The 26760-nt window shown below is 34.0% G+C and overlaps 1 protein-coding gene across 1 annotated transcript in view; it reads left to right on the top strand.

The window, feature by feature from the left end:
• LOC118747512 (chromosomal serine/threonine-protein kinase JIL-1) overlaps nt 1–20273 on the top strand; it is a 59042-nt gene extending 38769 nt beyond the window's left edge. Inside the window, exons 4-9 of the mRNA XM_036481563.1 lie at nt 13339–13423; nt 13489–13761; nt 13853–14092; nt 14160–14461; nt 14526–14971; nt 15064–20273. Coding sequence (XP_036337456.1) covers nt 13339–13423; nt 13489–13761; nt 13853–14092; nt 14160–14461; nt 14526–14971; nt 15064–17194 — 3477 coding nt within the window. The 3' untranslated portion in view covers nt 17195–20273. The remainder of the gene's footprint in view (nt 1–13338; nt 13424–13488; nt 13762–13852; nt 14093–14159; nt 14462–14525; nt 14972–15063) is intronic.
• Nucleotides 20274–26760: the final 6487 nt, after the last annotated feature.

Here is a 26760-nt window from a genome sequence, read left to right as displayed (position 1 = left end):
TTTTTTTTTTTTTGCTAACGCTGCTAGTTACTGGATGCGCAGTCAGCAGTTTTTTTCGATTGTATTCGTGGTTGAATTAAGGCATGAAAAACCATGTGATAAAGAAAAAGTATACCTACACTAATACTTAAAAATAAATGAAGTAAAAGTAAAATGACGCGCGTCCAAAAAGAAATAAGTGGATGGCCAGAGAAGCAAAGAAAGCAAAGCCTTGTGGCTAGATACTGCTGATATTGATGCAAAAAATAAACTTCACTTTCACTTGGTTGGCGGTGTTACTTTCGCGGACCTCGTATATTACATACACACATACACACACATATGTAGTTGGTTAGCCGGTGGCGGTGATGGTGTTGCTGTGCTTGGAACGATGTTTCATTGCGTTGGCAATGTTGTGTGGTCGTTGCTGAGCGGTAGATATTGTTGTTGTCTAAACAAGCGCAGAACTAGCCAACTCTTCAGTGTTGTATGCAATAATGCCTTCGAGAAAAGATTTACATAGTCATTTTGTTGCTGTTTTCTCCCAACTTAAATTATATTCAATCGCCAAAGTTTTGCATATTCAACAAAACTTTATGGAATGTATGCTCATTCACACATATGTACACATTTTTATTTAGTTTACAAAAATATTCCGCTTCCCTTTTATAAATTTATTGTTTTCATTTTGACCCACTTTCTGTCGGTATCAGTCGCATATAGTCTCTGCAAAAGTTGAAAAGGTACTCACTACATATATACATACGTACATATGTAATATGTGTATTTCTTTATTTATTCTCTCCTACACACTTGCATTGCCTATACACTTTCGATTTTGCAGTTACATATTAATGGCTGTGAATTATGCATTTTTGCATAATAAATCCAAATGAATGTGAATATGCATACATCACCCTTTTCCTTTCATAACACTTTTAATGAGAGTAAAACGAACATCCTGAAATAATGGAGATTGAAACTTCGATTCATAAAAACTAGAAACTTGTTGGATTCGGAAAGGCAGAATATGATTGTAAACTACACCGTACACGCCTGAGTCGGTAAGAGGGAATTTACATGATTCAACTTTCACAGGGCGATTAATTGAATCAAAAGTTGAACGAAAGTTGACAGCTGACCAACTTCATTGAATGCGATTAATTGAAAGGCCGTTTACACCATCCAACTGCTGCATTCAACTAAAAGTTTCACGCAGAATCGTCTCATGTAAGTTCCCCATAAGTTATTTTTGCAAGGCAATGTCGTAACCATTAGGGTGGTGCGTTAAAGTGATAAAATCTAAGATCTGGTGGTTAAATACCAGAACGGGGAGGTCAATGGAATTTGGCATACAAAAAAAGGGATCTCGTGGAAAAAACGTCGATATATCAACTTTTAAAATTCGACCGTAAATACCGAAGATTTCACAAAAAAAACAAGTAAAAAGGCCACCCTGCTTTTGGCCAAATTTTTTTTTCCAAATTGCCTAGCAAAAATACTTTAGACTCAGGGGTGTACACAAGAGGAGCAATTAAAAAGTAATATAGATATTTGTAATGAGTCTTAAGATATACACATTTAATCATAAATGGGCGTGGCTACGCCCCTTTTCCAAAAATTTATAATCTTATGTTTCGTCTAAAAATCATTGCAAATATCAATTTTGAGGGAATAAGCATTAGTAGTTACTAAAATATCACAGTTATCGCATTTCTGAAAACTACCGTTATATGGTAGGTAGGCGTGGTTATTATCCGATTTTGCCCATTTTCAATACCATCCGTTCTATGCCCGAAAGAAGTGCACGTACCAAGTCTCGTTGAGATATCTAATTTTTTACTCGAGTATCGTGTGCACAGACGGACGGACGGACGGACGAACAGACAGTCACCGCTTAACCGATTTCATTTTTCATTCTGATCATTTATGTATACATTCGTTTATATTTATCTTGATTCATTTTGGCTTTGAAGGAACTTTATTTCTAAACTGCTTGTAGCGTTGCCAGCCATTTACAAAATCAAGTTCATACTTAAATTAAGGTGATTAGAAAATTAGAAAATATGTATCCCGATATGAGTGTCAAACGACAGAGATTGTGAATATATGTAGATTGATTTTTGGAGCTTTACGGACGGTTAAAATAAAAACATTAGGAAAAATTTGGCTTGAACATTAAGAATATTAAAAATGGCTGCCACCTGTTCAAAATATGGGTAGCACTTGAAATTGATCTGGAATTCAATCCAATCAAATCACCTGAATATGCTCTTAAGTATTATTATCACTTACTCTACGTTTAAGTTTAGCGGCTGTGGCTGCGGCTTAGCGTGCAGGTCTAGACGAAGGCGCTGGACTGATCTTTTTTAAGTTTTTTTTTTTTTTGATGACAGTAGAAAGAAACTAGCGATGGATCGAGTTTTTTCATCAGATCTTTGACAAATAATATTAAATCAGATTAACAGATTTTTAATTATGCCAGTATCGACTCTCGCTATAACTAGCCTGCTTGGAATCCCTTTTGAAGGATCTCAAACTTCGACTTTAAATAGCGAAATAGAAAACAGACGTAGGCGGACACTTTTATAACAGAGGTTCATATCCAAGGCTCCAAAATATATATCTATAAAACAACATTGCACAAGCAAGCAAAATGACTTATTTATTTGAAATTTTTGCTAAAAATAAATATCCCATGGGCACCATTTCAAATAATTCAAAATAATATATATTATAGTGCATGCTTTCTATTTGTCGTATGCCTACTAGTTTTATTTTCAGATTGGTCCATAAACAACTTAATAACGAAAGAAAAAAATGCAGCTATTGGAAGCGCAGAAAAAAATTATCACCATAAAGGCTATTTGTCGTAGTCAAAATTCCTACCAACTGATAGATCGGCTATATAGCTTGAGTTGATAAATCTGAATTTTGACCGGTGTTATTATCCAAATACTCCTGTGTGCAACGTAAAGTTCTTGATAACTGCGACAAATATTATTTTCCGTTGCTTCCCAAACTTTTCTGCTTCTGGCCACACTTCGAGGTAGTAATTCTACTTCAGAAATAAGTTTTTCAACCCAGCCTGGCTGACAGAAAACGTTTGGGTATGAAGTTTTATAGCTCACACAGTTTCAGTACAAAAAGTGAACGCTTGAAATACCTCAAAATTCGCACTGATTTTTGACAAATTTAATTGGCTATAAAAAAACTTTACTAAAAAATCTGATGAAAAAATTTTAAATTTTGATAGCAAATTTTTGAAATCGGTTGAATTTTGGCGAATTTCGCATTTATTGACAAATTTTATATGGCAAAATTACTTTGATTTCAGCATGATTTATTTATGAATTACTAATGAACCGTAAATTACGATAATCTGAACATGCTTTATAAAATATCTACTTTTTCTGTTCAAAATTTTAAAATCGTTAATATGAAAACCCCGAAAATGATGCGGTTTGAAAAATGCATTTTACTTTTTTCTTTGTGTAGTTAATTTAACCTTATTTGACAAGTTGGCCCTAGTCGTCTCCCTCCCAACCAAAATCTGTATCCGCCACTGTGTACATCCAGTTACATCCATACACAAGTACTTATGTATATAAGCTCATTCATGCATATAAGCGTTTTTGTATGTATATATACATACATACATATTATTTAATTCAAGCAATGTAAAAAGTCCTTGTAAATATTGAATTCACATTGAAGCTAAAAATAATTCAAGTGTATAGCAAAAACACCAAAATATCAACTACCATAATACATACAGAGTATTTTTAGTAGTAGTATATTACATATATTCATACATACATATGTACACCTCTGTGCGAAATAGTAGCAGTAGTTTTTTTTTTTTAAATTGTTTACCTGTAATTAATTTTTTATTTGATTATAATTATTTTTTATAAAAATATAGTTAATTTAATAACATAAATCATATAAAAAATCTTCAAATTTTGTGCGAAATTCGCATAAATTCCACGAAATTTCAAAAAAATGTTCACCAAAGTTTCAAACTTTTTAATCAGAATATTTAGAAAAAATTATGGCATGCGGTTTTGCAGCCATTCAATTTTAGTATAATAAAGTGCAAGTTTCTCGTTAGTGAAAAACCTCTTGACTTTTGACATTTTTTAAGTGTCTCGCATTTTATTCCATATGAAACAAAATTTCGAACACACTTTGTATGGAAGAAAATTCATGACACCGTCAACAAAAAAATCAACAAAATGTTGTACCTAACAACTTGGAACTTGCACATTATTAAACTGAAATTTAATTTCCTAAAGATTCTGATAAGTTTGCTATTTTGGTTTATATGGTTTGTGCTTTTGAATTATCTAACTATATTTTTATTCAAAAAGAATTGACTTAAATAAAAAATAAACAAATGGTAATCATTTTCTGAAACACGCCGCTATTATTTCGCACAGAGCTGTATATACAAAGTATCAGCGGTAGTAGCTGCAACAGCATTCGCAAAGTCACACAGGCACAACAACAATCGATGTAACCACATTAAACACACAAACTTTATTGCAGTCATTGCATTGATGGCTTGAACGAGTGTTTCAAACGTAAAAAAACCTAGCCCAGTGGGAAAATGAGAAATGTCTTATCTTCTTCTATAACGAAACGAATGGGTAATGGGTATTATCGGGGTATTTGCAGCTGAATCAGCGATTTCACCGAATTGTTGCATTTTTAGACAATCGATAGACAATGAAGCAAGAAATAGCACAAAAATGTTGTGAATAAATTTAAGAATATCTATTTCTCACTTCACTTCAATAACTGCTGTAGCCAATGGATAAGTTTTCGGCTCTCACCTTGTTGGTTACCGGTACATACTAGAGATGGGCACGGGACTAAATATTTAATCCCGATCCCGGTCAATTTGAAATCAGTGCCGTGGTCCCGCGGACCCCGATATACCGCGTCCATCTCTAGTACAAACCATGTGGCTTGGTCGTTTTTATACCCGAGCGCACTTGTGCACAACGGTATTATAACTTTGTTCACATAACGGTTGTTTGTAACAGGAAAAATGAATCGAGATAGATATAGACAAATGCATACATAAATGATCAGGATGAAAAGAGAAATCGATTAAGCGGTGACTGTCTGTCCGTCCGTCCGTCCGTCCGTCTGTGCACACGATAACTCGAGTAAAAATTAAGATATCTTAACGGAACTTGGTACGTGTACTTCTTTCGGGCGTAGGACGGATGGTATTGAAAATGGGCAAAATTGGACAATAACCACGCCTACCTCCCATATAACGGTAATTTTCAGAAATACGAAAACTACGATATTTTAGTAACTACTGAAGATTATTAACTCAAAATTGATATTTACAATAATTTTTAGACGAAAAATAAGAATGTTATAAATTTTTGAAAAATGGGCGTAGCCACGCCCACTTATGGATACATGTGCATATCTTGGTAACCGCTGCACCAAACTTGGCACAGTTATTGGCCTTGGTACAGGATACCAAATGGCCGAAAATTGTTAAAATCGGACAATCACCACGCCCACATCTCATATAACGGTAATTTGGAGAAATACGAAATCTTCGATAAATCAGTAAATATTAAAGCCAATTTATTCAAAATTGATGCTTTAAACAATTCCTTACCAGGAAATACGTCTATAATAAAATTTTGAAAAATGGGCGTGGCACCGCCCACTTATGATCACATATATGTATCTCGGTAACCGTTCTACCAATTTGTACCAAACTCGGTATTTTTATTGTGCTTGCTACATAAAAGCAAAACGATGAAAATTATTGAAATCGGACTAAACTTATGGTTTTTCATATAACGGTAAATTTTAGAAATGCTTGAAACGTCAATATTTTGAAATTTAAGGACGCTAATTTACTCAAAATGGATACACCCCGGCTTACCATGTAGCGGTAGCTTTCGGAAAGGTGAAAATCATATATTTAATATTTGCGCCGGGTATTTAATGTTCGGCTCCGCCCGAACTTAGACTTTCTTACTTGTTTCTTTTGCTTTCCTCTAAATATTTATACATAAATTGTATTTACTGAATTGTAAAGTGACGTCACTTTCATATGATGGATGCTTCTTGTACATTACCAAACAGTCCACTGTTTTTGACACTGGGTTGATATGAACATGCATATTTACTATACATCATATGTATCTACATATGTGTGTTTCTATTAGCAACCTGTTGCCGAGAGAAATTGTGTTGTCATTCTTCGTACTGAGAGATGTTTGTACACGAAACACGATTGCTATAATCTACGAATCAATTCTTTATTATACAAAGCTCAGTAGCTTCAAGCTTCAGCAGCAAACACATTATCTCAACTTGTACGTGTGTGGTGACAAAAAAACTAAAAAATAATAAAAAAAAAAAACGATTGCACGTGCCAACAAACAGCAAATGTGCAGATTGACTTAAGGGGAGATAAAAAAAAGTTGTGTAGGAAATCTAAAAGTTCATGAACTGCGTGAAATCATGCGATGAATTTCTGGTTCCACATCAAACCCATAGGTACACATCAGTAGCTTAGAGAAAAAAGTTGCCATGTCCAAATTTTGTTTCATGTGTCCAAACAACAACAAAATTATCCAATCATGATATTTATGCTATCTACGCAGTATGCGCCGGATCGTGAATGCCCCTATTGTTTCATAACAAAATATGTCATTAGCAAAATTTTAAAAATTTTTAAATAAATTATTGCAACTGAGCTAATTATGCGGAAGTCCCTTTCTTCATTAGACATATTTATTTTTAATACAGATTCGGATTCTGAGAATAAAAATACGTAACTTTTGTTTGAAGCTTTTTTCTCAAAAGTGCCTTTTTCAACTCCTAAATGACCTTCGACTAGGAAATAGATTTCCGGACACCGTGTATAGCATACCGTAGTATAATACAATCTATTTACATGTGTGCATTAGGGTGGTCCAAAAATGCATGTGAAAAAGTAAAGGCGGAATTTTTATGCTCTCGCCCGCTAGGATTCTTCTATACCGAAAAAATATACCCGTTTTTTATTTTGAAATCAAAAATTATATTGTAAGGTCGCTCAAAGCACTCAAAGTTTTCCACGTACAATTTTACATGGGGAATAAAAACACCTTTCGTAGAAATGGTATAGAATTCTTGAAAATCAATAATTTTCGATCGGAAACCTGTTTCTGTTCAGAAGATTATTGGAAGTGTCCTGAAGAGAATCAGAGTTTTCCGATCGAAAAATATTGATTTTCAAGAATTCTATGCCATTTCTGCGAAAAGGCTTTTTTTCGCATATAAGATACATGGAAAACTTTGTGCAATCTCTAAATCTTGTTTGATTTCAAAATACAAAAATAGGGATAAGTTTTTTTCGATATAGAACAATCCAAGGGGGTGAGAGCATTCAAAATCCGACTTTACTTATTTTGGACCACCCTAGTGTGCATATGCCTCCAATATGTATCATATTTTTCTGTACCATAAACTTCAAAGTATACTCTCTCACATTAACTTTTTTTCGCGACCCAGCCTAATGCATCTCAGTTTTTAAAATAAACATCAATATAGGATTGAAATATGATCCTATCAAACGGAATGCGGGCAATTAATTAGTGCTCAGCTCAGCAAAATCAACACGTTTGTTGAAGTAAATCAAAATAAATTTTCATTTCAGATTAACTCGTATTGTATATGTATGTATGAAAGTAATTGTGATTAGCGATTATTAAAAAAAAAAAGCAGTTGTTATTTTGGTCTCATAAGATTCACATTAGAGAGAATTATTTTTGTCCTTTTTGTGTCTAGATCCCGAGCCTTTCTAGCCCTTTACTTTTCTTGGATGCACTCATTTGTAGTGAACTAGTTTCATGCTGGTACTTTAACTAAGCATGCGGCAACATGGTTGACTCCATTATTTACAAATACAACTTAGCATAAGTGTTGCCAGATTTTTTTTCCCAGCCATACGTGACAAATGCATTATTTATCCCAGATTCACAAAAATTTAACGGGAAAATGAGAAATAAAGGAATTGCTTTAAAAACCCAACCATGAACCATATATTAACAAAGGTGATCCATTTCAACGAAGTAATGCTCAGCTTATGATAAAAATATGTATGTTCGTAAACATATAATTGACAAAACCATAAAAACAAAGTAAGAGGTACAGTTGCGGTCAAAATAATAGCAGCGAAATTTAAAATGATGGCGTTGGCAACTTATCTTTATTTATTTATTGTTAATAATTTGCATTTAAAATATGGGTCGATCTATATCAGATACCACATAAATAAAAGTTTCAAAGCTTGCAAAAAGTTCACAAAAATTTGTTAAACGTAAAAAAATTTTCATAAAAATTTCCATATTTTTAATAATTAGATTTCCTAGAAAGATTTCGAGTATGCGGTTTTATAGCCGATTCAATTTCAGTACAATAAAGTGCAAGTTTTAAGTCGCTAAAAATTACCGTTAATTTTTAAAAATTTTTTTTTTTTTTGTGAAGGGTGTTACGCATTTTCTTCCATATAAAAGTCAGTTTTGTTCATGCAGTATATGCAAGAAAATTCCCAACACCCAAAAAAAAAAACCTAAAAATCAACGGCAATTTTTAGCTATATTTCTCTTCCAGAGTTGCATGCAATAGTACTCACAATAGCCGCGTTAAACCATGACCATGTTGATTAGAAGTTTACAGGTTGAAAAAAAAAATAATAATGAAATTGTCGAAAATACGGGAAAAATCTTGTCCCGGCGGAACATTTCAAATTTAATGCAAAATGCCGGCCGTCCCGGCAAATACAGGACATTTCTGACAAATTTAAATTTGGCCTGCACACATCGCGACAGCAGTAGTGGCACCTTTTTAATACTTTTGCCAAAAAGTTTTTCTGCAATGAGCTTCATTCTAATTTTATACGCCAGTCTAAGCTAAGGTTTATGTAATTTTTAATTTTTGTGGGCTTATGATAAGGTTTTTTTTTGTCGAGCCAAAGCCACCACCTGTCTCAACGCTAGCCCCGAAAGATCTTATTTGCGTTAATTCGCAGTTGTTAATTAAATTCAGTAAAATCAGTGTACATACTCGTACATACGTGGTTTGTACATATCGCACATGCACTGCAAAAGCGTATTAACTCAAAATTTGTAATTATTTACATATGTTACATACATATGTTCGACAATGTTCTTAACAAAAGGAAAATTTTGAGTTAATATACAATTGAAGAGCGTGCGCGATATTTAAGCACACACATGTATATGTATGTACATATGTATGTTGTATGTATGTGCATAAAAGTAAAAAAAAAATCAGTGGGTGATGGTTGGTATGAATTTACGAATATAAAAAGACAAAAGAAGCAATACATAATCGGGAGCTCGTACTAGTGCAAAAAGAATCGTTGTTCTCGAAGATTATCGCACAGCTGAGTTGTAAATGGAAATGTATACATTTGTACATTAAAAATATATAATCATACATATATACAGTAAAACCCGCAACAAGTTGGGAGATGCGATCGAATAGTGTGCATTATTTTTTTTTAAATTCCATTTATATTACAAAATCAAACAAATAATGTTGTTATATATATTATGTACTATTGTATGTTATATAAAGTTATTATAAGCGTATTAATTTGTGAGTATACCAAGTGATTTGACACTGAAGTTTTAGATTTTTCAAAAAGTGGAGTTAATCGATGTATGCACTGAACGGCTCAAATAAACTCCTGAATAAAATATGAACATTTAATAAAGTGTATACGTATTTTGAAACCAAGATCGTAGCGTTACTTAGACACATATACACATAAAGGAAAACTTTATGAAAAAATAGATAATGCAATGCTTTGTAATTTTTAAAAAGTCATTGTTTATACATATTTATACACACATATACATTTTAGACCAAATTCTTATTTTTACTAATTTTTGAGATTTTTCAATTAAAATACAGTTCATACCCTACAAATGCCATATAAACCTAAGCTTAAAATTTTATAGAACTCTGAAAATTCATAAAGTTTTCATCAAAATTTCAAACTTTTTTCTCAGAAGTGACCCCATTCGATTTTAGTGTAACAAGTTGCAAGTGGCAAAAAATTACCGTTGATTTTTTAGAATTTTGTTGCCGAAGGTGCAGCGGTTTTCTTCACATAAAAACAAACTGTGTTTATTCGTTATATGGAAGCAAATGCGACAAACAAGTTCCAAAAAATCAACGGTAATTTTAAGCCACTTGACACTAGCATGTTGTTACACTGACGGTGGCAATTAATATCGATTGTGTAGCGCTGCCACTGAATTTCAAAATATGTAAATATTTAAAAAAATTTTGAAAGAGCACTTAAAAGGGGAAAATTATAAGTAAAATGGTAAATGGGGTACGAAAAATTTAAGTTAAGAGAAGGATTTTCTTCAGATTGCATTAAAAAATTCACGTTGCCCAAAAATGTTGGTTACTTAAGCGGGTTAGGTACTTAAGCGGGTGGGTACTTAAGCGGGTTTCACTGTTTGTACATACATAAATATGCGATCCAACTGGTCATTTATGTGCATATTTATTTAGGTGATTCACAAGGTGTCGAAGCGAGTCATATTGTCTGTCATGCAATAATTTTAAAAGACATTATGGCAATATGACTGTTAACCCACATTGTGAATCACCCTAATGAATATTTGCTTCTTTTGCAGGTAAGTTGTTTGGGTTTTTGCTGAATTTGGAACCATGACTGCTACACTCTTCCTGTTTCCATGAAGAAACCCCTAGATGGTACCACGAGCTCTTTATTTACACGTTTTTTCGAAAATTCTAATGGAATAGTAGTTTCGAGATTGTGATCATAAATCTTAAAATGAATTGATACCGCACTGATGGCATTTCGCATGTCAATTTTTGTTTATCTATATAAAGAGCCAAAACTATTACTATGCCCCCTACCATCTACAGTTGTCCACAAAATAATAGGAGTGTCTTGTTTATTTAATGTTTATGATTTTTTTTTTATAAAAGTCCAGCTGGTTATACAACAAACACCATATAAATGCAGATTTCAAACTTTGTACAAAAATTATAAAAACGCTGCAAATTTTCAACAAAATTTCAGACTTTTAATTCCGAATCTTTAGAAAAAATCTTGAATATACAGTATTTTGTAGCCCATTTAATTCTTGTCTAGTAAGTTGGTAAAAAAATCCCGTTGATTTTTGAGAATTGTTCTGGTTGAAGGTGTTTCACGTTTTTCCCATACAAAGTAAGTTCGTCAATTTTCTTTTATATGGAGGGCACGGACACTACCAGCGAAAAAAAAATGAAATTTTAGTGAACATTTTTATAATTTTTGTATAAAGTTTGAAATCTGATATTTGGCCAATTTTGGTAATATTTTGATTTTTTTTTATTGTTTTTTAGTGTTTTATTTATTTTTTTAGTTGCCGATAATTCCATGAATTTTTAAAAACACTAAAATCCGATAGCTCAAAAAATTCGACAACTCGACTAATTTCGATAAAACTCGATAATTGCGCGGTGATAACTTTATAAATACTTGAAATTTCGATAACTCGAGCCGATTAAATTATAGTAGGTTGAAGTGCAAATTTCAAGACGCTAGAAAATCGCGTCAATTTGCTTTCGGTGGTAGGCATTTTCTTTCCTATAACGTATGGTCGACATTTAATAAAAAAAAAAATTTAAATCAACGCGATTTTTTAACCGGTTGAAACATGCACTAAAATTGTATTGGCTATAAAACTGCATACCAAAAAATGTTCTAAAAGATTCAGATTAAAAAGTTAAAATTTCGATGAAAATTTGTCGATTTTTCCGACATTTTGTATAAAGTTTCAAAGTGTGATTGATATGGTTTTGGTTAAAGCTTGGACAGTATTTGTATAAAAAAAAAAACAAAAAACATTAACTCGAAAAACATTACGAATATTAAAAAAAATCAACACATGGTCATTTGTTTGAGTCACGGTAGGTATTTTCTTTTCGCTTTCATTTATTATATTAACGAAGCACGTGCAGGGCATTGTTCTTTTATATGACACATGTGTCTGTAAAAAACGCGAAGAGGCAATAATAAATTATCAACAATTTATTATGTGCTAACTTCGGATTTTAAAACAAGAAATCACAATCGAAATATGTAACAACTTTTCGAGATGAAACGCGTTGCAGTTAAGTTATGAGAATATAACCTTCAATTGCAGTCAGTTCAACTCTTACAGATACACATACGAGGGCATACTGATAATTATCAATTATAATTCCACCAAATCTTGTATGCTTACGTATTGAAAAATATTAATTGGTGGATTACCCGAAATATTCATCAGTTTGCATTTTAATGTCTTTACAAAAATCTCTTACCACTGATAAATTGTTTTCATGACTGAAAGTACATGGGCAATAACACTGTGTTAGTTGAAAATCCGACAGACCGGGGATTTGTCATACTAGATAATTGGGGCAAGCTGAATGCAATGGTGTTAACCGTTATGTCGAACTGGCTATGACTCCCTACAAAATTTTCAACTCAAAACTTTGCCTAAAATCTAGGGTTTTTTTTTAATTAAATTAATCTCTGAAAGTCCGAATATATCGTTGAATTTTCAACGAAAACTAAAGGATATTTATTATTATTTATTCATATTTTTTTTTAACTGCCTTAAAAGAAAAGGTGGAGTTTATCAATTTGTCGGAATATTTTCTATTGTTTTGTTATGTTACCGCATAACTTTGGACCACGTCAACCGATTTCTATAATTATATATATATATTTTTTTTTTTTAAAAGAAAGGTGGTACCTCCTCAAGTAGCACACTGGTGTATAAGTGTATAACTTGGTGTACCGATCATTGGATCGTGAAGAAATTAACGGTGGTCTTAAATCTTTATATGAGAATTGAAGTCGGGTTTGCTTTTTTTTTGCTTAAAAATTACTTGTTCTTTTATTTTAAGTTAATAAAATACAGCCATTATTTCCTGATGATGTGGAACAATTCCCGAACCTCGACACCTTTTTTGTTATGTGGCTGGGATGGGGGAATCAAACTCAGAAATTTTTTTGTAACCTCAAAAGCCTCAAAAAGCCTCATAATATCCGCCATGTTATTTCTTATGTTAACGCTGAAGTCAGACCCGTTGGACCGATTCCGTTGCCGGATTCAGATTAAGCGCATCAAAATACACAGGAATACATTTGTTTCGTTCCCTGATCCTGGCATTTCGTTTTTTCGGGCACTGTAACGCTTTGTGACAATATTTATTTATTTCTCTTTGAATCTTAAAAATTTACACAAACGTTTCGAATTTTAACAATCGTCCTTTCTTTTTCAGGTTCTTGAGGCTATACAACAAAGTCCATTCCTAGTTGGCATGCATTATGCATTCCAAACGGATTCGAAATTATATTTAATTTTGGGTAAGGGATCTTAATCCACGCTTTGTATAAATAATTTTTCTAAATATGCTTCCTTTTTGTTGTAGATTACGTCAGTGGTGGCGAATTATTCACGCATCTCTATACAGCCGAACATTTTTCGGTAGCAACAGTACGCATTTATATTGCCGAAGTGGTGCTCGCTTTAGAGCATCTGCACAAATTGGGTATAATATATCGCGATATAAAACTTGAAAATATTTTACTAGATGGCCATGGTCATATAGTGTTGGCCGATTTTGGTTTATCAAAGATATTCGAACCAGATTCGGATCACCGAGCGCATAGCTTTTGTGGTACACTAGAATACATGGCACCAGGTGAATGACAAAGCAAAGAGAACTTTTTGAATAATTTTACATACATAATTACATATATAAATAACGCATTTGATTTAATCATCATTCATAGAAATAATACGCGCTGGTCCAACTGGACATGATCTCGCTGCCGATTGGTGGTCTGTTGGCGTGCTCACATATGAATTGCTCACTGGCGCATCGCCTTTCACTGTTGTCGAACAACAAAACTCTCAAGTAGATATATCTCGTCGCATACAAAAAGTCGATCCGGTACTGCCATCGACACTGAACGATACGGTAAAAGACTTTATACTAAAAATGCTTCATAAGGATCCCAAAAAGCGTTTAGGTGAGTTGTGTGCATATATGAAAATAAAGCTACAAACTCGAATGTAATAAAAACATTTATATTTTAGGTGGAAACAACAAAAATGCTGCCGATATCAAAAAGCATCCCTTCTTCAAAGGTATCGACTGGGATGAGTTGAAGAGCAAAAGGCGAAAAGCTCCATTCAAACCGAAATTAGATAGTGAGGATGATACTCAAAACTTTAGCGAAGAATTTACCAAACAACCAGTGATCGATTCTCCAGCGCCGGTTCCTGTCAACACCCACAGATTGTTTCGTGGCTACTCGTATGTGGCACCGCAACACTTGAATTCACTTAGAACGACACAAAAGGCTTGCAACGTTGAGTATTGCAAAGATCCAATTACGGTAAGTGACATTCGCCTTGCTCAGTTTGTACTTGAATTACTACATATTCGGTTTCTTCTCTTAGACTCCCTCGCCTTGTCCGTCCACGCTGCAATTAGGACGCCTTTTGAGCAACGGCAGCTTCGGCAGTTGTTACATTCTCAACGATAGTGAAAAGGAGCTTAATCATGTTGTGAAAGTCATATCTGAAAAACTGTATCGGCCTGCTGAAGTGGACGCTTTGCGTTCTTGTAGTCATAGCAATATCTGTAAATATGTGGATACATATCGCAACGATTCGAGTATTTGGATTGTTATGGAACATGTGGGTGGCGGCGAACTGCAGGAGTTTGTACACTCGTCTGGCGGTCTATCTGAGTCACAGTGCTGTGATATTTTCCTACAAATTTGTGATGCTGTGCAATATTTGCACTCAAAGAATTTCATACATGGAGATTTAAAACCGGAAAACATACTGTTCGCCGATACGCAAATGAAGCGTATAAAGTTGGTGGATTTCGGTTCAGCAAGGTGAGTGCCAGCGAATATTCATTTCCCAATTTAAAAAATTGTTTTATTTTATTTTTTATTTTATGTAACTGAATCTCTCACTATTCTAACAGCTACAACTCAACTGCTGAAACTTGGCAGGATGTTCCCCGCTACACGCTTGATTATGCGCCACCCGAGAGCCTCACAGATGCACAGCTCACAACGTACTCAAAAGCCTATGACGTCTGGTGCCTAGGCGCTACACTTTATGCAATGTACATGGGTCATCCGCCGTTTAGACGGGGGCAAAGTGAGAAGGTCAATGAACGTGTGGTGAAACAACGTATATTAGACGGTGATATACAAAATAACTCCACGCGTTGGAAAAATGCTAAACCAGCATTAAAACAGCTGATTGTGGAACTTTGTTTGCAGCGAGAGTCGGTAAAACGTGCGTCTATTGAAGGATTGCTGGGCCATCAATTCCTTTGTGCTAAATTCGATGAACTACAGAAGGTGCTTCGCCGTTTGAACCGTCAACAGTCCGAAGAATTGGATAATTCAGATGTTGAGGAAGTGTTTGCAACTGAAACAGATGCAGTGTCCGAGAAAGTGGAAGCTTATGTTGAGGTGGCTAATGAAAACGAAGTAGCATTGGAAAATATTTCGTCTGCCGGTGAAGGACAGCATGAAGATGAATTTATTGGTTATGAAGAGGTGGTAGAGGTGGAAGGTGTGGGTGCTGAATTAATCGAAATGCACACAGAAACTGTGGTGACTGAAGAAGCTAATGAAATTGATCAAGGACAGCAACCAGTCGAGCTGGTAGCAGTTGACGAATCTGATAATTATGTCGAATGGCAAGCCGCCGCTTCAACTTTGTACTCAGCACCAGAATCCGATACCCAATCGACGCACGAAAGACTCGAGTCAGAAGGTGACACAACCAGTGGTCTAGGCCGTAGCAAGTCATCAGATCACACACTACTCGAACGACAGACTTTGAGTGTAAATAGTTTGAATGGACTGGAAACAAGTGGGGAACAAATTGAGGTCGGAGAACTCGCAGAATTAGAGTGTGTTATTAGTGAAAAGACTGTAAGCGCAGATGAATTGAATGACAGTATGCTAGAAGAGGAAGTGGAAGTGCAAGAGGAAGGATTTGCTGGATTTGATGAGGACGAAATTGTGGAACGTAAAGTGAATTATATAGACATCTTGCTGGCACAGATTGAACAGAATAAGGCTGTCATGGCTGAAGTTGACAATAATCAAATCGACGATGTGGCAGCGCCTATCAAGACTGAACCAGCCGTAGAAGAGACAAGCGAAAATATAAGTGCAATTAAAGAAAAAGATAGTACTAAAATTAAGAAACCCTTGAAAGAACTGAAAAATAACGACATGGATATTCTAACCACAAGTATAAAGGAGATGGCAAGTTCGCTGGACACGAATGAACAGCCGCAAGATTTGCGAACGGTCAACAAGAAGCAACGAAACGTAAGGCAAGTACGCGCGAATACGCAATCGGCTGTTACGAATTATAAGACTGGTGCAAGGAGAAAAACAGCGGCGTTGCCCCTACTGAAAATTGAACCGAAAGAAGATGACGACGATGAGGCAGGTGAAGAAGAAGAAGCTATGGTTGAAAAAGATATTAATAAAAATAATACCGAGCTACCATTGGCTGCCCGATCTAAAGCGATACAATCACGTCGCAATCGACGTAGCATACGCCTGCCTACCCATGACGAAGAGAACAATTGGTTAGGCCTGACATCGCAGCTGCAAGCAAAACATGCACAACGCTTCAAAGCACGTTATCGGATGTTCACTATTTTGCTGTTCAGTACACAGAATGCACTACGTTACTTCAAGTTCGAACGTCGTTACTATGAATACCAAACGCCAAAAGATGATAATGCTCACGAGCAGAATACTATAATGACGATAATTAAAAAGGAATTCGAGGCGGAAGAAGAGCCGCCCAAGAGCGATAAGAGTGATAAACAAAAAAATATTGACGTAAAAGCCATAAATAAAACGCTTCAAAAGCAAACAAATGGCGAAGTTAATTCAACCATATCAGAGTCAGCAACTTTGAAGTTGACGAGTGGTATGAAAGAGGAAAGAAACCGAAGTCATAGTCAAATGAGCAGGCATGCAAGTACCAGCAAGGATGTGGCACCCTCAACAGCTGTGCATGTGCTGTCCGTTGGTACGCTACGTTCGTTACGTCAGCGCCACGTATACAAATGATTGGCGCATCTATTGCGCATTATGGTGGATCTAGAATTCATAGTGGGCTATAGATGTGGTCAAATGGCAGACCAATATCACATATTTACTTTTCACATCTTTATAAGTTATTTTTGTCAATTCAGTTATGTTATGATTTAAAGCCAACGGAAATATGGGCTATTATGAATGAATGTGCGTGAAACATGCGGAATGCAGGTATTAATTGCGAGACGTAATTTTAAAATTGTTTAAAAACTTATTTTAATTATGTAAATAACATTTAAAATTATTATACTATGCATTGCATTGATTTTTTTTTTTAGCCAGTGGAATAAAAAGAATTTCGTCTAATATTTGATTGGAAATAGAAGATATTGGAAAGCAGTTAAAAAAAAAAACAGTAAATATGTAAATATTTGCTTGCGGTAGGGCTTAGTCCGTTAACTGACGAAACACCGATTCCAACTTATTTTTATTATAATTTGCTCTCTAACAAAATATGAGATATTTGTTGTAATTTTATTACAGGTGAGTGCAGAGATTGAAGGAATAACTCAGGTATTAATATAAAATCATAAAAAGCTGCGCGAATCTCGGAAGCAATTTCATTATTTGTATGCTTAAATCCTTTCATAAAATAATTTTAGGCGAACCGCACTTAACTGTAATTCTTAATGCTGCGCGCACATTCGTTATTTTTTTTGTGTGTGTGTTAAAATAATTGTAATTTGTTTATTACAAGAGTACTAAAACAGAAATTAGTATTTAATGTAATGGATACACATGAAAAAGCTTATTGTACCTATAGTTCAATTTAAACGATATTTAAAGATGCGAGCAATAAATATATTAAAAAAAAATACCGAAGAAACAAGAAAACAAAAGTTATAATAATGACTGCTATTAAGTAAATAAGGAACAAAGGCATAGTTTTTTAGTAATGGTTGATTGCGAGAGAGAGTGAGAGAGATGAAATACATGCGTCTATCTCAATATAATATTTGCACGAAACCAAATAAGAAGAGCAAATTGAAAACAAGTAAACGTATGAAATTGTAGGTAGTATATATAAAAGAGAGAATACTGACGACAGTCTCATTCGGAAAAAGTCGTAGCTAAAAAAATATTAATCGACTGGGAACAAAGCTATCAAACAGACAAAACAAAATGATGATGCGTGCATACAATAATTTCCATTTATTATTAATAATATTGCAAATTTGTACAATTTGCGCATAATACATATGTACATATGTGTGTTTTAGCATAAACGAGGAGGTAAATAGAGGATATAAGAAGACGAAAACAATTTTAATTGCTTATTAAACAAACAAAAAAACGTAAGAAAAAGTCAGCTTAAAAACCCAGCACATATAAATGTATGTATGTATAGAAATAGTTTATGAATTAACTAATAAATGAATATTATTACATAAATATACTAAATTTTATAAGCCAATAATATTAAAGCGGTTAAGTTAATGTTAACCCCTATAAATGTACTGAGTAATATCATACATACATAAAAATGTATGAATTCGAAGTGTACTTTTGTAGTTATAGCGAAATGGGACGGCGATCATGAACATGAGAATTGTAATTGCAATTTTCTTTTAGAAAAAAAAGTAATGAAATTAAGTAGTCGTTTTTGTTTTTATTAAACACCAACACCAACAAAAATATGGTCCACATATTGTCAAGAAGGATTTTAAAGATCAAGACATCAATACACAAATTTAATTGTGCTACGCATTTGGTTGTGCCTGCAGCGATAGCTGAAACTTGCACTGGCATGCAATCAGCTTAGTAGGTACCGATACTTTATATATAAAATCCACCTATCTACAATTTTCATAAAATTAAGTTTCCGTCATTACCGATCATCGCTGACTTATTTGTCATCATTGATATTAAGAACTTAATTTCAGTTGCCAGCGAATTTTATTGTTAGAATAAATTGAAGGAGAAAAGTTAAGTCAGATGAATGACCAGTTTGGGAAACTCTTTTAATAAAATCAAATAATTTCCCCTAAATTTTATTTTCTAGGCGTTGCAGCTAAACCTAGTTCGCATCCCAATGCAGAATTTATAGGCTCAGCATTTGTGAAGCAAAATGTGTCATGCAAAGTTGTTACAAATAATCAGAAAAAGAATTCTGTTAAACTTTCTTCAATGAGTTGCTAACTTTGTTGCTTTCGCAGCACAACAACTTTTTTGTTACTAAATTTGTTTTTGTTGTAATTTTCAATTGTGTTGAATCAATTTTAATTGCGTTTTTCACTCCTTATTTAAATAGTTTTTTTCGCTAATTCTACAATAAAAAAAGTGCCAGACTTCTGTTCCTCATTTTATTCAGCGTACGATATGATTTATTCGTTTTGAATATTAATTTATGCCTTCTTTTCTTTATCCACATCTAAGGACTTTTGGCGCACTAACTTAAATTCAGTTAGCATTTTTTTGGGCCATTTTCATAGTGCAGAGTTAGTTTTTATACTGAAAATAGCCAGTGAACTGCCGTATGTGAATTAACTCTCCACTGTGAAAACGGTCCTCAGAAATAAAATAGCGCCTTTTTAATTATTACATACATACATACACATAAATACATATCGTCGATCGCCCATCGCCCAATTGCAAAACCGCCTATCTTATGGCACTCAAATTTTACAGGAGAGCGAAAAAACGGTTTATTCTTTGAAGGTATTGCCTTGATAGACGATATTTTTTCTAGCTATTATTTCACAAATCTGTTGTTTTAATAACGATTTAACGATTTTTATGCATCAATCTTGATGCCTGGGGTTCAGGGTCACCAAATCTCATTCTTATCACTACGGCAATTCAGGCAGTTTTGCAAAAACTTCGACGATATGTATGTCAGCATATTAAAAAGTTCTAAACTTAAACTGTTTTTTTTTTTTTTTTAAGCTCAGCATTCTAATCAAACTGCGAGAATTTAATGAAGCTTATTCGAAATTTAATTTTTAAATCATGCAACTCGATAACGAGCCTTTAAAAAGTTACGTAGTTTTACTGCTTTTTTAATAAACTAATGAAATTATAATAAATGTTACAAACATAATGAAAAAAAAAACGAAAAATGTTGCATTAATCATAATTAAAAAAAAAATGTATTAATTGTGCTTGTTGGGTGATGGGATAAAATTCTCTTAAAATTTTTTAAAACATTTAAAAGGTGCGTAAATGCACTACGCAAATAACAGACGTACACACTTCCATTTAAAGAATTACAAACACCAAGCCTCCCATCCAAATTATGTAGCCTATGTGTTGAAATAAGTCAAATATGTTTAAACAAAATATTGGCACTATTTTATGCAAATATAATTATGCATAGATTCTTTATTGTATTAAGTTAATTAAAGCAAAGTTTTTAAAATATATGCATACATGTATTGCAACACTAGTATTTAATGGGGAATATAGTGTTTCAGCAACTATAATTTGTAGCTTAAATACATAAATATGTATCTTAACAAAGCCAGTGTCCTTTGGCAATAAAATACATACATAAATATGTTAATTTCCTAGCGCAAATCACGTCAAATTGTTTAGTCTAGTTAATTTTTTTTTTTTTTTTAGTTTGTATCTAAGTACATATGTACGTTTAAATATTAGTAAAATGTTAAAACAAATTACCAAAATACACACCTGCATATACATATATATAAATGCATATATGTGCTATTACAGCTGAATTATTTCAATTTATCCCTGGGTAAACTGTTCTGTTCCAATTTACTTATTACTTACTATTGAGTTAATACATTTTTGTTTGTTTATAACACACATACTTATTTATGTATATAAATATAAGTTGAAGTTAGCATCATTTTTCGCTTTTAGCTTAAAAAAAAAACTATTATATTGCAATATTTCTTCTTCGATTGCAAATTTATTTTCATAAGTAAGTTGGCATTGCATAATACAATTAACTAATTAATACTTATAACGCCAATTATTATTTTACTCAATTACATAATATTGTAATGCTGCATACAATAATGATAAAAGCAAAAAAAAAAAAAATCAACTTTAACTTACATACTGTAAAGTGCGAAATATTAAAAGCATAACTTAATAAATTTTGTTTTGAGACATTTTAATTTTGTGTTTATTTCATTTTTTTGTTACATATTTTTTGATTTCTTCAAGGACTAAATTTTACGAAAAAGCGATCCCGTACCTTTTAGTTTTGACAGTTTTAGTCCGAGAAATAGGGGATTGGACCTTATAAACTTAAAAAATTGTAATGAGAATTAAAAATTTTTTCTGTTACTCCATTCAAACGCTGAAAGCCAGAAATTAATTTGAATGTTCAATGTCCAATCTTGGGCGCCGAGTCGGCAGATATTTTCACCAGACCATTATCTACACCAAGGCTGTCCAACCTGCAGCCCGCGGGTCGCATACGCCCTAAGAGAGTATCAATGCAGCCCAAAAATATTTCAAGTTACATACAGAAATATGGGCCCAATACAGGGCTGCATTTTAGGCTATGGTAATAAACTTGTAGCCCAAAACACAACATCTGCTTCCAGCGTGGCCCAGGGAAACAAAAAAAATCGGACTTCAAGCGCTGTGTACCTTGTACAGTTCATCTTTTTTCTACTTCGGTACCTGGAATGGCATGGAATAAGTAGTTCTCTTGAAAGACCTCAAAGTCATCTTACCTTTGTTCGACATCGCCCATATTTCTCGAGATGTGTGGGTCTGATATTTGGTCCTGAGGGGTGGGTTGAAAGCGTGTGTCCCAATACCCTTTTAATCTTCGTGTGTTTCGAGGAGATTCTGTATCTTGTCCTCGTCCGACGTTATCCTTTTTGCCATATTCACTAAGCTAGAATATGCTGCGCTTACGAAATTAGTGGGTAGGTCGCTGCAATTCAGATGGGAAGCTCCTATTAAGCTACAGTAGATTTTCTAGTCGATCTTTAAAAAGCAGCTTTACGCTTCATATTAAACAATTTGCCTTGTCTAATGTCTCGTTTAGTATGAAGCTGCGCGAAGCAGTTCTTCCCCTCTTGGAGGAAGCCAAAAGTTATTCTCAATATTACACTATATACCTACATAGTCGTATTAGCCTTGCGGTGATTCCAAATTTAGGCATGACGTCTCAGAGACAGTTTGTCTTCAAGCTATCAAAAGCGGCTTTAAAATCAACAACAAGCTGATCTACATAATTATATTAGGGCTGTTCAGGATCTTGTGCATATGCTCTTGCATTGGCGTATTCGTTGCATTTGTAAATTCACAACAATTGAATGCACACGGTGTCCATTTCAGCAAGCATAAAATTTGCTAATGCAATTCCAAATGCAAATCCAAGACCATTTCCACAACATCCTGAACAGCCGTATTGATTTGATCTTCAGTTTCTCTCCAGGATTTGTCGCACTGTGAAAATCTCGTTAATGATGAATTTACCACGGCTAAAGCCACACTGATAAGGCCCAATCAGTTCGTTGACGATGGGTGCTGCAGCCTTGTTAGAAGGTCCACCACGCAGTAATTGGCACAAACAGCAGAATCTCGCTGCTTGTGAATGGATCAAAGTACACTGAAATTCAAATGCTTAAATAATCAAATTTTCATTCATCAGAAGGAATTTCGCTTAGAAGCTGGTACATAGGGCCAATCAGCTCTTCGCCGCCGAATTTCAACAACTCGGCCGATATTCTGTAGGCCACAGTGGCTTTATTGGTTTTAGGTTTTATTGTTGCTGTTCCCACCCCGTCTTGATTCAGTGGAGGGACGTTAGCAGCGTTCCAATAAAATGGTCTGGGTTCTTTTTTATCAAACGCGCCACCTTTATCGCTATTCCGCAGGGTTAAGACGAACTTCTTCCATATATTAAGTTTTCTCTGAATTTCCGTTATCAGATGCCCATCGTCGTCTCTTCGGGTTACACGACCGAAGTCTCAGCAGCTCATTTGAGTCGAGTCGATGAAAAGTTGCTTGTTTAAGCTGGTTTGATAGTCGTGAGCTAAATTTCCGATCTGCTCGTTGTGACTGCAGCTGAGGTCGAGTCGAACTCTCGTTGTTGTTGTTGTAGCAGATACAACAACCCCGTCCAGATCGGCTAGTATCTCAGTAGTTGTCGTCAAGCTCAATTAACGGAAGATCTAAGAAGCGTGCAGCTTCTATAGGGTCTGTCCATAGGGACAATGGCATTAGGGTTTTCCGGACACTCATTTGACATATCTGCATCTAATCTGCTGAGGTATGAGTTGAACCGGCTGCAGTAGCCAGAGCGAAGTTGGGCTATTGTGGTCCAAGTCTCCCGAGGCAGACGAAGCTCCGTCTCTTCTACGTCAGGTGGTTGTGTGCCCTGAACGGCATTCACAGGTCTGGAGTCTACATAACTTGAGACTGACTCCCTGTGAATGCCGCTCAGGGCCTGTCGATATGCTGACGGGTCTAGAGGTTGCTTTATGAACCTCTGAACTTCGTCCGTCAGTTTGTATAGATGCCTTCTAACATGACTTAGCGAGGGCTCCTCTGCAAACAAGTGTCTGTTCGGGTGTCCACGTCTTTGGCTCCCTACTAATAATTTCTTGCAGAGCATTGTGTTGTGCTCCCTGATGGGGAGCATTTTCGCCTCGTCATGCAGGTGGTGTTCTGTCGACATCTGAACACATCCGGTCGCTGTCCGAAGTGCTGAGTTTTTTGCTGTCTGCAGCTTCATTCTCTGCGTCCTACTGGTCCCCGGCGACCACACTGACGCTGTGTAATTTAGAACTCTCGTCATTCTCCCTGGCGTACGTTCTTTATTAAACAGAGTTGCATGCGAAGCCTAGCTGCAGCAAGCTAGGGTTTCGAGTCGTTATCTTCCATTTATCACAAGTACCTACCCGTGTACCACCATTGAAATACATACATATATACGCTACCTTTGAGCATTAAGAGCCCCGCGCACTGCAGACTTTATCGGCCGCTGATTTAGTCGCGCTCGTTTCAATCACATGAAGATGTATGGAGGTGGTATTATACACCAACCTAATCACACCGACTAAATAGTTGGGAAATGCAGTCCGATTGGGTTCAAATTAAAAAGTCTGCCAACTATTGGCCCACACTATTTTATTATGAGCTTGTGGTATATGATTTCACGTAGAATTTCCGACGCTGAATCCGAATCCGGGCTCAGAATTTCTCTAACACGTTTTGAGATATCCTAACCTAAAAGTGCAAAATACGGTATTTTTTGACATACATATGTATTTGAGGTTATGTAGCACCGCAAATAAATTTTTTCACAGAAAAATAAATGTGGTTAAAAAAATCTCCCCATTTTGAATACCGTTGAGTTTGTCCCTGAGCCTCGATACGCTAGTCTTTTCAGACCGACTGAAATTTCATGTAATTTATTTTTATAAAATTTTTGTAACACAAATATCAACTAAGGAGTGAATTTTGTATATTTTATTTCTTTACTTTACTTTATAATATAAAAAGAAATTGAATCTTTGTAAAAACTTTTTAAAATGTTTATTTACACTTTTCCGATAGGGCCTATTTCCGTTACCACTTTTTTGAGAACCGGAACCCGGTTCGGATCCGGTTGCCAAAACCAGTACATTTAGGGAAATTTTAACATACTATAAGATACATACATACCTACATATGTACATATAAACATAAATGTAGTATGATAACAAAAGACTAAATAACAAAAAAAAAAACATATTTTCATAAAACTGGTGCGAGAAATTAATACTACTTAAATGAAAACCATTAGCAGAATAACATAAAGTAGTTATACATAAGTAGTTTCTAACTATGTTTAAGTGTATATGCAGATTTGCTAGTATGTATTCGTAATAATTAAAATAATTAAATAAAAATGTGTAGTAAAAATAGTGATATTGAAAAAGTGCAGCAATCAAAATAAATATTTATATATGTGCGTAAAAAATTGCAAAAAATCCACACATACACTAAAAGTTGTAAATGTATAAACATACATATATACTACCTATATACATTGATTTAAAAGAACTAATTTGATTGTTAAAAAAAATTAATTTGATTGTTAAAAAAAAAACATTTCTACGTACATACATATACCTACATACAAATATTTTAAGGTGACACTAATTAGCTTAAGCTAGCGAAAGCAAACTTAAAAAAAAAATAATGTACATACATACATAAATATACATACTTGAATTTCCTTTTAAGGTTTCCAATTTTGTGTATATTCAAATGAAAATAATAGCGACATAATTATTTAAGTATCGATGTATAGCTTAAATAAGTACTAAGTATTTTTTTAAGAACATAAAAAAGCATATCGAAGGAAAAACTTAAAACCACGGTAAAAAAAAGTTAGACATGCAACTTGTAACTTTAAAAATCATTGAAACAAAAAATGTATGCACATGCGCCAATTCATATCAAATCGATCAATGCGTGGGATCGGCCATTTTTGATTTGGATGAATTTTCGGTCGGAAATTTTCCTTTATAATGTATCGCAGTTCTGGCAACAACATCTTTTTTTGTTCGAAATTTATGCAAAATTATAAATTTCCAGGGTTTTTTATGTTTTTCTTTCAATATCTACTGAATTTTAAAAAGGAAAAATCGTAAAAGCAAATTCTTATAATTCTTATAAGAATTTTTGGCAATTTTTTTTTATACAATACCTTCAACAGATATAAAAATTCTAAATGAATGATACAATGCATAAATTGTGTTTGACTTACTATATTTGGCCTTGAACTCGGAAAAAAATTTATTACTTAAAATTAACGGCGAACAAAAACAACATAAACAACTCCAAATAGATAAAGTTATGTTAAACAGTTTTTATTTAATTTAAATTTAATTTTAATTTATATTTTGCAAAATTTTATTTAAATCCAAGTTCAAAATTTTATATGTTGTAAAAAACAACAACTTTTTGGAAATTTCAGGACCTTTTAAGATCCGTTAGTATTATTTAAAAAAATTTAGCTTAACCCTTATACATAGAGTGACTCAAACAAATGACCAAGTGTTGATTTTTTTTTTTTTAATATTCGTAATGTTTTTGGAGCTAAATTTGTTTTGGTTATTTTTCTATAAAAATATCGCGCAAGCATTACCCAAAATCATATCAATCACAGTTTCAAACATTATACAAAATTTAGGAAGATTCAACAAATTTTCAACTTTGTATTCTGAATCTTTTTAAGACCATTCTAGCCCAATGAAGTGCAAGTTTCAACCGGCTAAAAAATCGCGTGATTTTTGACAATTTTTTGTTTGGAGACTACTTTTTCGTGTTTTTTTTTATATATATAACAAGTGCAGTTTACAAAACCTGGCGTTGATTTTTTGAAATTTTGTTGCTAACGGTCTCCGGCGTTTCATTTTATACGAACTTCATGCTTATATGAAAAAAAGTGCAAAAATTCGTCACCAAAAAACAAATAAAAAAAATCAACGGCATTTTTTAGCACTTCATTAGACTAAAATTGTATGGGCTATAAAACTGCATACCCAAAAATGTTCTAAAGATTCAGAGTAAAAAGCTGAAATTTTGGTGAAAACTTGATGAATCTTCCTAAAATT

This window comes from Rhagoletis pomonella, unplaced genomic scaffold, assembly GCF_013731165.1.
Source record: "Rhagoletis pomonella isolate Grant_MI unplaced genomic scaffold, Rhpom_1.0 Rhpom_scaffold_00012, whole genome shotgun sequence".
Taxonomy (NCBI): Eukaryota; Metazoa; Arthropoda; class Insecta; order Diptera; family Tephritidae; genus Rhagoletis; species Rhagoletis pomonella.
The sequence above is the reverse complement of the archived record's forward strand: the minus strand, read 5'-3'. Positions and strand labels throughout refer to the sequence as shown.